At 43.6% G+C, this 14514-nt stretch overlaps 1 protein-coding gene across 1 annotated transcript; it reads left to right on the top strand.

Moving 5' to 3' along the window:
* Nucleotides 1-253: 253 nt before the first annotated feature.
* On the top strand, nucleotides 254-11341 carry SPRYD7 (SPRY domain containing 7). The gene is made up of 5 exons (XM_064440907.1): nucleotides 254-412; nucleotides 1633-1749; nucleotides 5397-5563; nucleotides 7193-7295; nucleotides 10135-11341. The coding sequence occupies exons 1-5, from the start codon at nucleotides 307-309 to the stop codon at nucleotides 10230-10232; spliced, it is 591 nt and encodes a 196-aa protein (XP_064296977.1). The 5' UTR covers nucleotides 254-306; the 3' UTR covers nucleotides 10233-11341.
* Nucleotides 11342-14514: the final 3173 nt, after the last annotated feature.

The raw sequence follows: 14514 nt of genomic DNA, 5'->3' as shown, positions 1-14514 counted from the left end.
AGGGTTGCAGCTGCATTAATTTCAATTTAAATTTTTACTTCCTGAGAGGAGATGGAGTTTTAATGGGATTTTTTGGTTTTTTTTTAAACCGTCCTCGGTTTGACGAGACCCCCGGGCCGAGCTGCCCCTGGTCCATGGGCTGCCCGCCATCTCCCGCCGCCTCCCGCCATGTCACGCCGGGGCGGGCAGCGGGGAGAGAGCCGCCCGCGCGGCGCCACCTCCCGCCCGCCAGGGGGCGCCGTCCTCCCCCGCCGCCGCGCCGCCCGTTGCGTCTGCGCGGCGCGGCGGGGCCCGGCGCGGCCAGTGATGGCCGCCTCCGTGTTGTGCTGCTTCTCCTGGTGCAGGGATGGCGGTGCCGGGCATATCCCGCTGAAGGAGATGCCGGCGGTGCATCTCGATACGCAGCGCATGGGTAAGCGGGGGCGGGCCCGGGTCTCCCCTCCTCCCGCGGCGAGCCGCCGGGGCCGGGGGGCGGGCGGAAGCTGAGGCGGAGGGGCGGGGAGGCCGCAGGCCCGGTAAGCGCGGGGAAGGCTCCTCAGGACAAACCACCCACAGCCGTGTCCGGGCTTTGCTGAGGAGAGACGCGACCTGGGTCGCTGGAGCAGAGCCGGGGAGGAAAGCGGCGTGGCCTGCCCGGGGTCCGGCGCTCGAGCACCGTCATTAACCAGTTTTTATTCAGTTGTATCAGTGGAGACTTACTGTCTCCCGTGTTCTTGACCGTGACAACAGTGCCTAAAGATCATAGAACCACAGAATGCCCTGAGTTGGAAGGGACCCGCAAGGATCATCGAGTGCAACTCCTGCCCCTGCACAGGACAACCCCAAATGCACACCATGTCTCTGAGGGCGTTGTCCAAGTGCTTCCTGAATATGGCCAGGCTTGGCGCCGTGACTGACTCCCTGGGGAGCCGGTTCCAGTGCTTCACCACTCACTGGGTGAAGAACCTTTTCCTAATACCCAGCCTAAACCTCCCGGCACATCTCCCTGCCATTCCCTCGGGTCCTGTCACTGGTCACCAGAGAGAAGAGATCAGCGCCTGCCCCTCGTCCTCCCCTTGTGAGGAAGCTGCAGGTGGAGAGATGAACACTGGAAGATGGCACGTTCCCCTGGAGAAGGAAAACAGCAGAGGATTTTTGTCTTTCTGTATCGACAGGCATGTTTATAATAGAAAGATTTTGTCAGAGAGTAATTCAACACCTTGCGATTCCATCAAGCATTTGCACCCAATGTGCCTTCCCTTCTCTTTGACACATCTTTTTCTCTAGTGCCTAGAGACAGGGTATGGGGCTTTGGTCTCACAGTGAATCCTTTCTGACTAAATTGTAAGTTATGCTTCTGATGTGGCTGAGCAAAGGGTGTAATCAGCATGGTGCTGTAAAACCCAAGAGGCAAAATTAGAGCAGCGTATGGATTTAAAATAAATAAACCCCAGCTGAAAGATGAACTAGCCTGTAAACAGCCTTCCTTTTCTTACTTCAAAGCGTGGTCCATCATCATAATTCTCAGACTAATGAAGCTGTTACTCGGGGCAGAAAAGAACAAAAACTGTTCTCAGTATTTAGGGCTTTTAAGGGCTGCTTCCAGACTTCCTGAAACGTTTTGAAGTTTTGTGGGTTTTTTCCTTCTTGCAGGAACAGATGTCGTCATTGTTAAAAATGGCAGAAGAATATGTGGCACGGGAGGCTGCTTAGCCAATGCACCTTTGCATCAGAACAAGAGCTATTTTGAGTTTAAAATCCAGTCCACAGGTTAGTCAGCAAAAATGTACAACTTTAAACTTGGAAGGTATGTCAGATTGCCTGCTGATGGTCGTATCTCAAATACTGAGCACATGCATCTTACTTGCATCCTTGCATCCTTGCATCCTTGAACTTGTGAACATTGGAGAGTTTTATAAGTTGTCATTGTGTAAAAGAATTTATTTTTTATTGTGTCTCTGAAATATTAAAAAGAATGGTAAGTATATTACTAAAGGCATACAAATACTAAAACACCATATTGTTTTGTCTGCTGTTGTACACAGGTTTTAAAGTGAGCATATCTTAGTAATGTTTTTTGGTGAATGATTATGACCACATAAAACACTGTAGCTGTGAAGTATGTTTTTTAACTAGTGCGGTTAATTCAGCAATATTTGTAGCTATTTGTCTACCTTTATTTGCTTTTAACATGCACTGTGTTTGCCCAGGCTAGGGTAACACACCTTGTGCTACACTTTGCTCTTGAAATCAAACGTGCAGCACTTATTCTGACACTGCCTTACCAAGAGGAGTCTTTCAGCACCCTGCTTCTTTGTTTTGCACAGCTCTAATGCAAGGCAGCTGAAAGTGAATGAAATTTGGAAGCATTATGCTTTTACTAATATGGTCAGCTTCACTAGTACAGAGCACACTCCAGGCTTGCCCATATTCTAACATTAAAAATGAGTCTGTATTTTTAAAAACAACAGACACTGTGAAAATGAAGCTGTTATTTCCCTGAGTGTTTAGGGTGAGGGAAGAAGAAGGGAAGTGTTAGTCCAGAGACAGGCCTTACGATACCAGCTGGAGCTTGAACCCGGCGTTTTTTGGTTAAGGGTTGTTTGCATTCAGTTGGATTGGAGCGCAGGTAGCGTGAACACAAATCTGCCCAGAACACCTTACAGTCAAACCAGTTGTTTGGGTTTATACTACATGTAAACCGTAGATCAGTCTTAAGTTGGCAACTTTACTATCCTTTCTGTTGGGGGAAGAATCCGCTGCAGATGTTGTTAATATATGGTCAGTATTCACACAGATACAGTATCCATGTTCTTATTCTTGAGAAACACAGGAAATAAATTCTCCTCATCCCTATGAGCCATGTCTTGTCTATTCCTGTGCCCCAAGGCAAGAGAATTGTAGATCACTTAAGTTAAAACTTCGATTCCCAGAAGTGTCCCTGTGCAATCTATTAGGGGTTATCTGAGGGGTCACCCTGAATGTTGGAAAGTTTTCTAAAGTCTGATCTGAGTTTTGTTCGCACTCCTGTCCTTTTCATTCTGGGCATGCAAGTGTTGGAATAAATTGTTCTCCAACTTCGTCTTTTGGAATTAATTTTCATATATTTTTGCCTCATTTTAGTCTTCTGTAAATTAAACAGTCGCAGGTTTTTTCCCCATTGTCTCTTTATAGATAATGTTGTCACACTTTAATGGGTTTTTGTCATTTCTTCTAGAATATCTCTAATTGACCCAATTTATCTTGAGGTATGATGCTTAAAATGGATGCTGTGCTCCAGCTGCAGCAGCAGTAGACATCCTTCATCTGCTGCACTTGCAATATATCTGCTTTATTAGTGCCATACATTTAGAAGGTTTTCACAACAGTAGGGCACAGACTCAACGCTCAGTGTGTGGTGTGTGATAACCCCAAAATTATATTCTATGAACTGGTCGCCAAGCCACTATTGTATTTGTGCCACTTATTATTCCTACTTAACTGTTCTTTGTAATTCAGAAAAAACAAATGAATTTTCCTTATTTCAGACCTCTTAATCAATCTGTCAGGATCATTTAAAACTTGAGGGGCCTCTGAAGAACTTGCAGTCCTGTCGGACTGGCATTGGCAGCACATTTAATAAGCACGTCGTCATGTTATCCAAGTCACTGATGTGAATACGGAACAGTATCTGACCTTGTGTGTTCAATGCAAAACCTCAAACCCCACTTGAGTCATCTCTTTTGATTTGCTAGGGTCTTACTGATGAGTAATTCTGGAATACAGTTTTCTAACCAGTTGTGCATTTGTATTGCTGTAACTAGACCATGTTTTTTGTAACTTGACTATTTCAACGTTGTATGTATTTCAAAAGCATTACCAAATCAAGGTCTATCATATTCACAGTTTCTTCTTTTTCCCTAAGACTAGTCTAACCAGCTGAAAAAGGAAATTGTGTTGTTCACAAAACCACGCTAGTTGGATTTATTTTTTACATCCTCCTACAGTCTCAGAGTTTGTTTTCAGTATTTTTTTCTAGGAATAAAAGTTAAGCTAAGTGGTTACAATTCTCTGAATCCTTCTTCTTCAGGATGCTGTTTATCTTCAGTCTCTTATGACTGCTTCTACTGGGTCTGGCCAAGATGGAGTTCATTTTATTCATAGCAGCTCCTGTGGTGCTGTGTTACAGATTCGTGACCAAAACAATGCTGATAACACACTCATGTTTTAGCTGTTGCTGAGCAGTGTTTGCACAGCCTCAAGGCCTTCTCTGTCTCTCACTCTGCCTCCCGTGAATAAGATTAGGGGTGCGCAAGAGGTTGGAAGGGGACACAACCAGGTGGATGACCCGAACAAACCATATATTATAGGTATTCCTTGCCACATAATGTCATGCTCAGCAACAAAAGGGAGAGGAGGGGATTTAAGGAGGTGTCATGGTTTTAGCTGGGATAGAGTTAGTTTTCTTCACTGCAGCTGGCCTAGTGCTGTGCTTTGGACTTAGTATGAAAACAATGTTGATAACACACCGATGTTTTAGTTGTTGCTGGGTAGCGCTTGTACTAGTCAAGGACATTTCCAGCTTCCCATGCTCTGCCGGGTGCACAAGAAGCCAGGAGGGGAGGGGGCACAGCTAAGAGAGCGGATTCAAACTGGCCAAAGGGATATTCCACATCAGGTAACGTCATGCCCAGTGTGTTACCTGGGAGGAGCAGGCTGGGGGAGGGAGGCAGCAATCGCAGCTCGGGGACAGGCAGCATCGGTTGGCGGGTGGTGAGAAGTTGTATCGTTTGTGTTTCTGGTTTTTTCCTTTTTTCCCTTTTCCTTTTAATTATATTATCATTATTATTATTATCATAATAATTATGATAATTATTATTTTATTGTAATTATTAATCTGTTCTTATCTCAACCCACAAGTTTTCTTTTTTTTTTTGCTTTTGCTTTTCTGATTCTCTCCCCCATCCCAGAGGGGTGGGCGGGGAGTGAGTGAGCGGCTGCGTGGTGTTTAGTTGCCCACTGAGGCTGAACCTCGACAGGAGGTTAGCTGTCTTTTGTTTGGGAACTGGCTGCGCATCGGTTTACCTGTGGGAGGTGGTGAGTGAGTGCCATTGCATCACTTTGTTCTGTTTTCTTTCTTTCTTCCACTTCTTCTTTGCTTATTAATAGACTTTTACCTTTAACCACAAGTTTTCTTGGTTTTACTCTTCCTTTCCTCTTCCTCCATCCCACTGGTGCCTGTGGGGGGAAGTGAGTGGCTGGGTGGAGCTTAGCTGCCTACCAGAGCTAACCCACAATAGTCCTGGTATTGCCAAGAGATACGTACTGGTAGTACCCCCATGGCACTAGTTAAAAACGCATTTTTATGCTTTCCTGCTTCAGTCAGATAGTGTTCAAAATAATGCTTTTTTTCTTACCATGTGAATGTCACATTTTAGGGATTTGGGGTATTGGAGTTGCAACCCAGAAAGCAAACTTGAATCAAATTCCACTTGGTCGAGATGTCCATAGCCTGGTGATGAGAAATGATGGAGCTCTCTACTATAACAATGAGGAGAAAAATAGACTACCAGCAAACAACTTGCCTCAGGAGGGTGATGTGGTGGTGAGTTTCTTAAGGCTTCTTTACTTCCCCAGATGTTCCCAGATTCCTCTTGTTTGCAGCTCTGTGGTCAGCCTGCCCATTTAATTCAAATTGTTGAGCTTGTATCTCCTGGTTTGGAAAGTGCTGATACAAACCACTCTTGTGTTTGAATGGATCAGCAGCCTGGATATCAGTGGACCTCGTTCTCAGCATTGATATGTTTCTGAATGAGGGACAGACTTTACCAGCATTTGAAAAATAGCCTCTAAAGCTGTGTTGCAGTCTGGTTGCAGTATCTACCTAACAGATAACTCCCATCACAAGGATCCTGCATTGTTTGAGATGGGACCTTCCTGAACAAATAATGTGCTGGAATGCATCACATAGCTATGCACCGTGCCCAGCTGAACCCAAGATCCTGTAGCTAACTGGTTAATGATTAGAAGGACAGAGCCAAGCAGAGATAGATCCTGGGTGATAAATGAGTTGTATTTGTAGAGAGATATTAAGCTGGGAGAGGGTAGTGCTCACTGGCAAAATGATTAAGAATGGGAGCAAATAGAGAATCTTCAGCCTTTTCATGCCTTACTATTCCAGGTTTCTCAAAACATCTTCAAGTGATTTTGTTCAAAGGATGGTGTTTTATTGCTGTCATTTTCTCAACTGTCCTGTTAGAGATTCATTTTCAAAAATGCACAGGAGCCATGCAATGAAATTTAGACCATTTATCACCGCTACATTTTCTTGCCTCTCTATAGCAATGGTTAGAAATTTAATCTTTAGAAGTCCAAAACAGCTAAGGTTGACACCTCCATCCTTCACCCTCAGATATTATATTAGTCTTTTAATCCTTTTCTGAAACTGATTTTTTATTTTTGGAGGATTGCAGACTGTTTCAGGGTTTGGTCAACATATGTAGCCTGAAGAGCTTCAACTAATCACAAAGAAGTAGCTAAAGTCTTGCTGCTAACTCCCCGCTTTTCACAAATTTCAGTTTATTTTGTTGTGTCACAAAAATAGATTTCTAAAGTACTGAATGACAACACAAATTGTCACAGCCTTATAAGAACAGTGAGGAAAATCATTTAGCTAACAAGTAATTTATTGCCTTGTTTGTGTTTGCTTTCTGCTCTGTAGTCAGCATATTTATAGCATCGTGTATGAAACCGTGGTCTGTTGCTGCTGGCACGGTAAATGAGCGGAGAGGTTTCCATATGGAAGTATGGACAGATAAACTTCTTTCATAGCATATTCATAGCACTATTTATTAAAGTTATTTCTGTGAGGAGATATAAACAAGAAGACTGAAAACTGCTTAATATTCAAAATCATTGAAAATTTTGTGTTTCGTTAACATGGTGAAGAATAGTTTGGAAATTTGTTTTGTAAACTTAGTAAGGCATGGTGTGCAGTACTGTGCTGCATCCAAATGGAATGAGCATTAAGGAATCCTGAGTATTTGAAAATACAAATGTAACTCGTCATTTATTAACTTCTAGTCTTTTGCAGGAATATGTCAAGGTTTTCTAGGATGCTGTGGTTCGCATTATGGTGTTAAAATTTGCCCATGGCTAAGAAAGCTAAATTAAGTAGCAATCTTACGTGTGTAAATTTGTTAATGCTTTTTTGTTAATTTTCTGTGCTTTGCAGGGCATTACGTATGACCATGTAGAATTAAATGTATATTTAAATGGGAAGAACATGCACTGTCCAGCTTCAGGAATCCGAGGGACTGTCTATCCAGTGGTCTATGGTAAGCCAGAGATTTTCAAACCATTCCACAGTATGGACAGTATTTTTGTACCAACCCTGTCTTGGGAGCTATGTCATCATCTTCTCACTTCAAGGGAACACACATCAATCATCTATTTTTTGCAGCTACAACAATAAATTGCATGAAATACAAACATAGGAAAATGCAAAAATGTATTTTCACCTAATTTTTAATGCTGCTTAATAGCTAGGAAAAAAAGCACTGCTTCCTGACTACGTACAGTGTCCATATCCAACAAGCTGGGGAGTTACTGCACTCAGTCTAGAAATTGCCAGGTAAAAAAAGTTGTGAAGTGGATGAAAAAAAGAAAAGCAACAAATTCGAACTAATGTAGACTTGTGGGCTAATCTGATTTATCTCTGAAGCTTGGTATTTATGCCTATTGATTTCACATACTTCATAAATGCATTCAGTGTTGAATACAAACAGATACTGAATTGCTGTTTGTATTTTCTTATGGAATTAATAACTTTACTGTAGTACTAGTGCAGCGGCTTGCTGTATCATGGTACAGCTCTTTGCTGCTGTACTGAATTGATCCCCAGTTTTGAAATCGAACAATTGGCGAGCGAATTGTGGTAGCCGTTTTGCCAGCAACCATCAATACAACACAGCAGTTTTGAACAAGAAACAAATACCATATCCAATTAATCCCTGCATAGGCAGTTTAAGAAAGAATTTCTGAATTATTGAAGCTGGAATTTGGCCAAGACATGTGTTAACAATTTACTCTTTCAGAACTTGGCGGTGGTTTTGTAGTTCTCAAGTAGTCAGAATTCTGTCTAACATCTCAGCTGAAAGGCACCACTTCCCCTAGCTCAGTGCGAAATCAGCGCCACGCTCTGGGTTGGCTTGCGACTTACAGCAAATGAAAACTGCTCATTGCATTCCCTCTGTTAAACCTACAGGCACCTCCAGTTTGTCTTTATTCCTGTGTGAGCTTCAGCTAAGTAGTAGCCTCTTCCAAAATAATTTTGCTCTTGAGATACCATTAGCTATGTGATGTGGATAATTTTTTCATTTCACGGTTGGTTCCCAATGAATTGTTGGCCTGTTCCCATTTTTATCTTCATACACTTGTAATACTGAGTTTTATGAACAGGAAGAAAATACTCTAGATGTGTTGTAGAGCCTCTGAAGTCTATAAACGTAGCTGACAAATTATATCTTTCCAAGCTATTAGAGTGGAAATTGTTTTATATGGTCACGTTGTGATGTGTTCTTAAGCCACATGATGGCGCTGCTAAAATGCTGTGGCAGACAGTGGCTGCCCTGCAGCACTGCGGGATCTCCTTGTGCAAACAGCTTCGTGAGCAGCCGGAAAAGAGTTGCTGCGTGATAATCGATTGTTGCGTCTCCCCTATATTTCGGAAATGGTGTTACATAGCATGAAGAATGCAGGTTGCTTTCAGAAAACATTTGGCGGCATGTTAGCCTACTGTAAATATCCTTTTCTCTGACTAAAGAAGTTCCATGCCTGGGGAAGGCAGTGACCTCCTATTGCCAGGCTCTTATTATCATCTTCCACAAGTGGGCATAATTTCATCACAATTATCATGTCTCCTACATACAGCTATAACAGTTGAAGCCTGCAAATTGCTTTTGCATGGTACTTACTTGGTATAAACTTTAACTATGAATGTCCTTAATTTAACGTGATCTTTTTCTACTTATGTGAAAGGATTTGACCGTAGAAAAGAGGGTTTCTTAAGCATTTACCCCATCTGTTTTTCAGACTAGCACTATAGATACCTCTTTAAAAGAAACACGATAGGGCAGGCAAACATAATATCAAGCTTGAGAATGTAAAACAGAAAAATGGACTTAAAGGTTGTTCCCTACAACAGCTGTACCTCAAGCACTTTTGCAGAAATGAGATGCGAACACGGCATAACTACTACGGAACTGTACAAATATACTAATGGGAGTTTTAACTGAGCCTAGGAGGGAAAAATTCTTACCTTGGCTCTGAGATACCTAAATTCCAAACCAAAGTATAGAGATGAAGCTTTTCTGTTTTGATCTAATGTTGCTAGTGTACCAGGTTCATCTTGGGAGAAGTTGTCTTTGGAAGAGATGTTGCTTTTCTGACTGGATGGGTATTTCAGTTTGCTAATGTGATACGTGAAAGCTTTGCTCTGAAAATACTCAGCAGTTTCTTTCTTATATTCTACAGTGAAGATAGTAACACTTGTGTTGCAGATTATGCAGGGGGTCCAAAACTGGGAGAGGCATTGTAAAAAACCATTAACTTCCAACTTAAAGAAGCAGTCAAAGAAGCTGTCTTCGGATCACATGCTAAAACAGATGGTCTGACACCAACCACTGCAGACATCTGAAACCTTGTAAACCTCCAGAAAAATCATTGCGGACTGCTGATGCTCCAGCAGAATTAGGAAGTGGACAGGAAAACACGCAGCTGAGGAGGTGACAGCCCTGCAATATGCATCTGGTAGTGTGCTTAATGTATAGATTTCCAGAGAAATAGAATAGAAAATTTGGAGGGAATTGGCTGAAGCCCAGTTAACGCTCCCAGTGAAATCAGAGGTAACATTCTCATCGGCTTCCCCAAGGACCATTATCGACTAAAGTAAACAGCAGCAGAAAGAGATGATTTGCTTTCCTTGGGAGTGTGTGTAGGACTTTAGCAAATTCATTGAAGACATCTCTTTTAACTGTATTGCATATATGTGGTGGATGTATTGGAGAATATTCTTTGTGGTTTCAGCATAGTATGTCATCTAGTAAGACGGCGTAATAGAGGATTGAACTGTAAGCGTTCCTTCTGTAATCCCTTCTGTTTTGTTCTCTTCTGCAGTTGATGACAGTGCCATTCTGGATTGTCAGTTCAGTGAATTTTATCATACACCTCCACCAGGGTTTGAAAAGATCCTCTTTGAGCAGCAAATCTTCTGAACGTCTTCATACCGAAAATTTGCACCCTGCACTGTAACAAAAGCTTTGTCATCTTAACTAAAGCTTCACTTTACTTTTAGGAAACATATCTGTATTTTTAGTAAGTACTTGTGACTGTTGTTGGCAGAATTAATATGTTAACTGCAACACCAGGCAACTGTGTTGCAATACAAGATTTCTGGCAATGTTTTGTGGTTGAAAACGAGTGTTTCGGGGCACAGTTCTTCTTTGTACTTGATGCGTAAGGAGACTTAAAGGATATTGTTGACATCAGTATTATATTCAGTATTTTGAATAAACTGGAGCTCTGTAAAGCAAATAGTTCTTATGCATATGATAGCTGCGGAGATGGAAAGCTCTCATTTCTTTTCCCCAACTTTTTTTACCACAGAAGTTATGTACTTTGTTTAAAGGAAGCACTGTGTTTCTACTCTGTGATTTGGAGTTGCGGCGCCCCAGTTGTGCACAATGACTAATAATACGATGGCATGACTAGCAGCTAGGTACTTCTTTTTCCCCAAGGTGTAATTTAATCCATTCCCTCAATATTAGACCAGCAAATATAACTTATCTATTTGCTGGTATTGTGACAAATATAGGACACTTTCTAGTAATACTGTCTTGTTGAACCTTGAATAGCAAACCTGAACACTACCTGTGTTTTTGAGGACCACCATCCTGTGTTACGCTGGTAGGAGAGGAAGTACAGATTGCTCAGCTTGGGTAGGCAAAGGGCCAAGTGAAGGGTGTGAGATGTTATGGTGAAGCCTTACATCTAAACTGTAAATTAGATTATTCTTTTATGGAATAGCATATTTAATTTCTTTGTGAATCATTTATAAACGATTAATGGCGAAGACATTGTTCTAAAATGTGATGCCCTTGAATATAAATTGTGAGATGCTTTTTTCCCCTGTTGTATTTAATATACTTCCTAGAAGAGTTTTTACTGTAAAGAAAATCTTCTTACTGGATGTTTGGTTTTTTGTTTTGGCTCTTCCTGGGTTAATACATTTGCATAAATGAATGACTTTATTTAAATATTTTTAGAAATTACCTGATTCTGAAATTTTCAAATACAAACAGCTTTCTCAAAGCCTTCCACCTGATCATTTTCTGCATCTCTCTTCATTCTGAGTGGCCGTGTTTTCCTTCCTTTTAGCCTTGCTATCCCGTGACAGTGTTGGGTAGAACATTTCATCCTGAAAGGAATGATGCCCTTGTCAGCATTATGGTATAAAGCTCGGGAGATTAGAGTGCAGTTTTATTGTCTCCCCTTGAAATCTGCTCTGCTTTGCAGTGGTCAGGTACATAATCCAAGTTAAATGAAACATTCACATGTTTCAGTTTCCCCAGTAGGTGTGGGAGCAGCTCTCCCTGCTGGGGCAGAGGCGCCTGTGGTGGGTTGACCCTGGCAGGATGCCGGGTGTCCCCCAAAGCTGCTCTGTCACTCCCCTCCTCAGCTGGGCAGGGGAGAGAAAATATAACTAAGGGCTCATGGGTTGAGATAAGGACAGGGAGAGATCACTCAGCAATTGCCATCACAGATAAAACAGACTCAGCTTGGGAAAATTAATTTAATCTATTGCCAATCAAATCAGAGTAGGGTAATGAGAAATACAACCAAATCCTAAAAACACCTTCCCCCCACCCCTTCCTTCTTCCCAGGCTCAACTTCACTCCCGATTTTCTTTTCCTCCTCCCACCGACTGGTGCAGGGGGACGGGGAGTGGAGGTTGAGGTCAGTCCATCACATATTGTCTCTGCCGCTCCTTCCTCCTCAGGGGGAGGACTCTTCACACTCTTTCCCTGGTCTGGCATGGGGTCCCTCCCACAGGAGACAGTCCTCCATGAGCTTCTCCTGCACAGGCTGCAGGTGGGTATCTGCTCCACCATTAACCTCCATGGGCTGCAGGGGGACAGCCTGCCTCTCCAGGGTCTTTATTATGGGCTGCAGGGGAATCCTGCTCTGGTGCCTGGAGCACCTCCTCCCCCTCCTCCTTCACTGACCTTGGTGTCTGCAGAGTGGTTTCTTTCACATATTCTCACTCCTCTCCTCTGGCTGCTGTTGCCCAGCAGTTTTTAACCCCTTCTTAAATACGTTATCCCAGAGGCACTACCACTGTTACTGGGTGGCTTGGCATTGGCCAGCAGCGGGTCCATCTGGCTCTGTCAGATACAGGGGAAGCTCCTAGCAGCTTCCCACAGAAGCCACCCTGCTGCCAAAACCTTCCCATGCAAACCCAATACACCTGGCCACAAAGACTGTTTCAGATGGCCGATGCAGGCCTCTAAGTCCCAGGTTGCAGGGAGTGCGTGGGATGTCTCTCTGAGGCCAGCAGAGATGGCCCTCTGTCCTTAGAGGGCATGCTGCCTTGGAGGAGCTGTGCTGTCAGATGGAAGAGTTGCAGGAGGAAGTGAGCAGGCTGCACCACATCAGAGCAGAAGAAAGGGAAATAGACAGGGTGTTCTCTGAAACTTAACAGCTCTTAAGCGAAGAACCTGGTCCAGCTAACTCATGCAAGACTTACAAGGAATAAATGGTGAGTCATCATAATGGGTGACCCTGCTGCAGGGGACAGAGGCACCCATCTGTTAAGCCAATCAATCATCTCAAGAGGTTTGCTGCCTTTTGGGGGCCACGATCTGGGATGCTGGGGAGGAGCTACTGAAGTTTGACCCTCCATCTAAAACCTTCTGCTGGAAACCTGGACAGTATCAAAAGTGACTACAGAGCTCTGGGGGTGGTCATCACAGGCATGGGGGCCCAGGCAGTGATCTCAAACCTGCTGGTGAGGGGAAAGGGAGTGAGGAGGAGGGGCACCAATAGGGCAAGTCAATAATTACCTGCAGAACTGGTGATGGCAACAGGATTTTTGGTTCTATGACTGTGGACCCTGTTTGGAGATCAGCATCTGTTTGGGAGAGGTGGGATCCACCTCGCTACGTGAGGCAAAGCTATTATTGCCAACAGGATGGCTGACCTTGTTAGGAGAGCTTTAAACCAATAATGTCAGAGGAGGGAGAGAGTGACGGAGTAATGGACAGGTTTGCTGAGCAAAGTGGTGGTGTGATGGGAAGGGATCACAAAATCAACAAAATGGGTGTTTAAGCAGTGTCACCACCTCCAGCACTTGCATGTAAGCAAGGAAGTGCCTACAAGGCACCATTACAGAGAAATCCCCAAACCCTTTCTGGGAAGTCAACATGCTGGGGTGTCTCTGTGAAGTGTCTGTACACTAACACGCTCAGAACGGGGAATAAGCGTGATGGGTTAGAGATCTGTGTGCAGTTGCAGGGCTACAGTCTTACTGGGAATGGAATCTGACTAGGGATGTCAAAGACTACACAAAGGACTTCTTTAAGTACGTAGAAGACAAAAGGAAGACTAGAGAAAATGTATGCCGATTGATCAATGAGGTGGGAGACCCAGTGACACAGGCCATTGGAAAGGATGAGGTACTGAACACCTTCTTTGCCTCAGTCTTTACTAGCAAGATGAGCCTTCAGGAATCCCAGAGACCAGGGGGAAAGGTTAGAGCAAGGAAGATGTACCCTTGGTGGAAGAGGATCAGGTCAGGGAATACTTAAGCAAACTGAACATCCCTAAGTCCGTGGACACTGATGGGATGCACCTGCAAGTGCTGAGAGAGCTGGCTGATGTCAATGTGAGGTCACTCAATAATCTTTGATCAATCATGGTGATTGGGAGAAGTGCCTGAAGACTGGAGGAAGGTAAATGTCACTCCTATTTTCAAGAAGGGCAAGAAGGAGGACCCAGGGACCTACAGGCCAGTCTCTGAGAAGGTAATGTAGCAGCTAATCCTGGAAACCATTTCTGGGCACATTAAGGAGAAGAAATTCATCAGTAGCAGTCAGCATGACTTCATCAAGGGGAAGTCATGCTTGACTGACTTGATAAACTTCCATGGTGAAATGACTAGCCTGGTAGATGAGGGGAGAGCAGTGAATATTGTGTACCTTGACTTCATTAAGACCTTTGATACTGTCTCCCATAAGATCCTTATAGACAAACTGTTGATGTATGGCCTGAATAAGCAGACAGTGGGGTGGACTGAAAACTGGCTGAATGGCTGGGCCTACGGGGTGGTGATCAGTGACACGAAGTCTAGTTAGAGGCCAGTAACTAGCAGTGTACCCCAGGGGTCAATACTGGGTCCAGTCCTGTTTAACATCTTCATTAATTACTTGGATGATGGGGCAGAGTGTATCCTCAGCAAGTTTGCAGATGATACAGAACTGGGAGGAGTGGCTGATACAC

The sequence above is a fragment of the Phalacrocorax carbo genome, chromosome 1, assembly GCF_963921805.1.
Source record: "Phalacrocorax carbo chromosome 1, bPhaCar2.1, whole genome shotgun sequence".
NCBI lineage: Eukaryota > Metazoa > Chordata > Aves > Suliformes > Phalacrocoracidae > Phalacrocorax > Phalacrocorax carbo.
The sequence above is the reverse complement of the archived record's forward strand: the minus strand, read 5'-3'. Positions and strand labels throughout refer to the sequence as shown.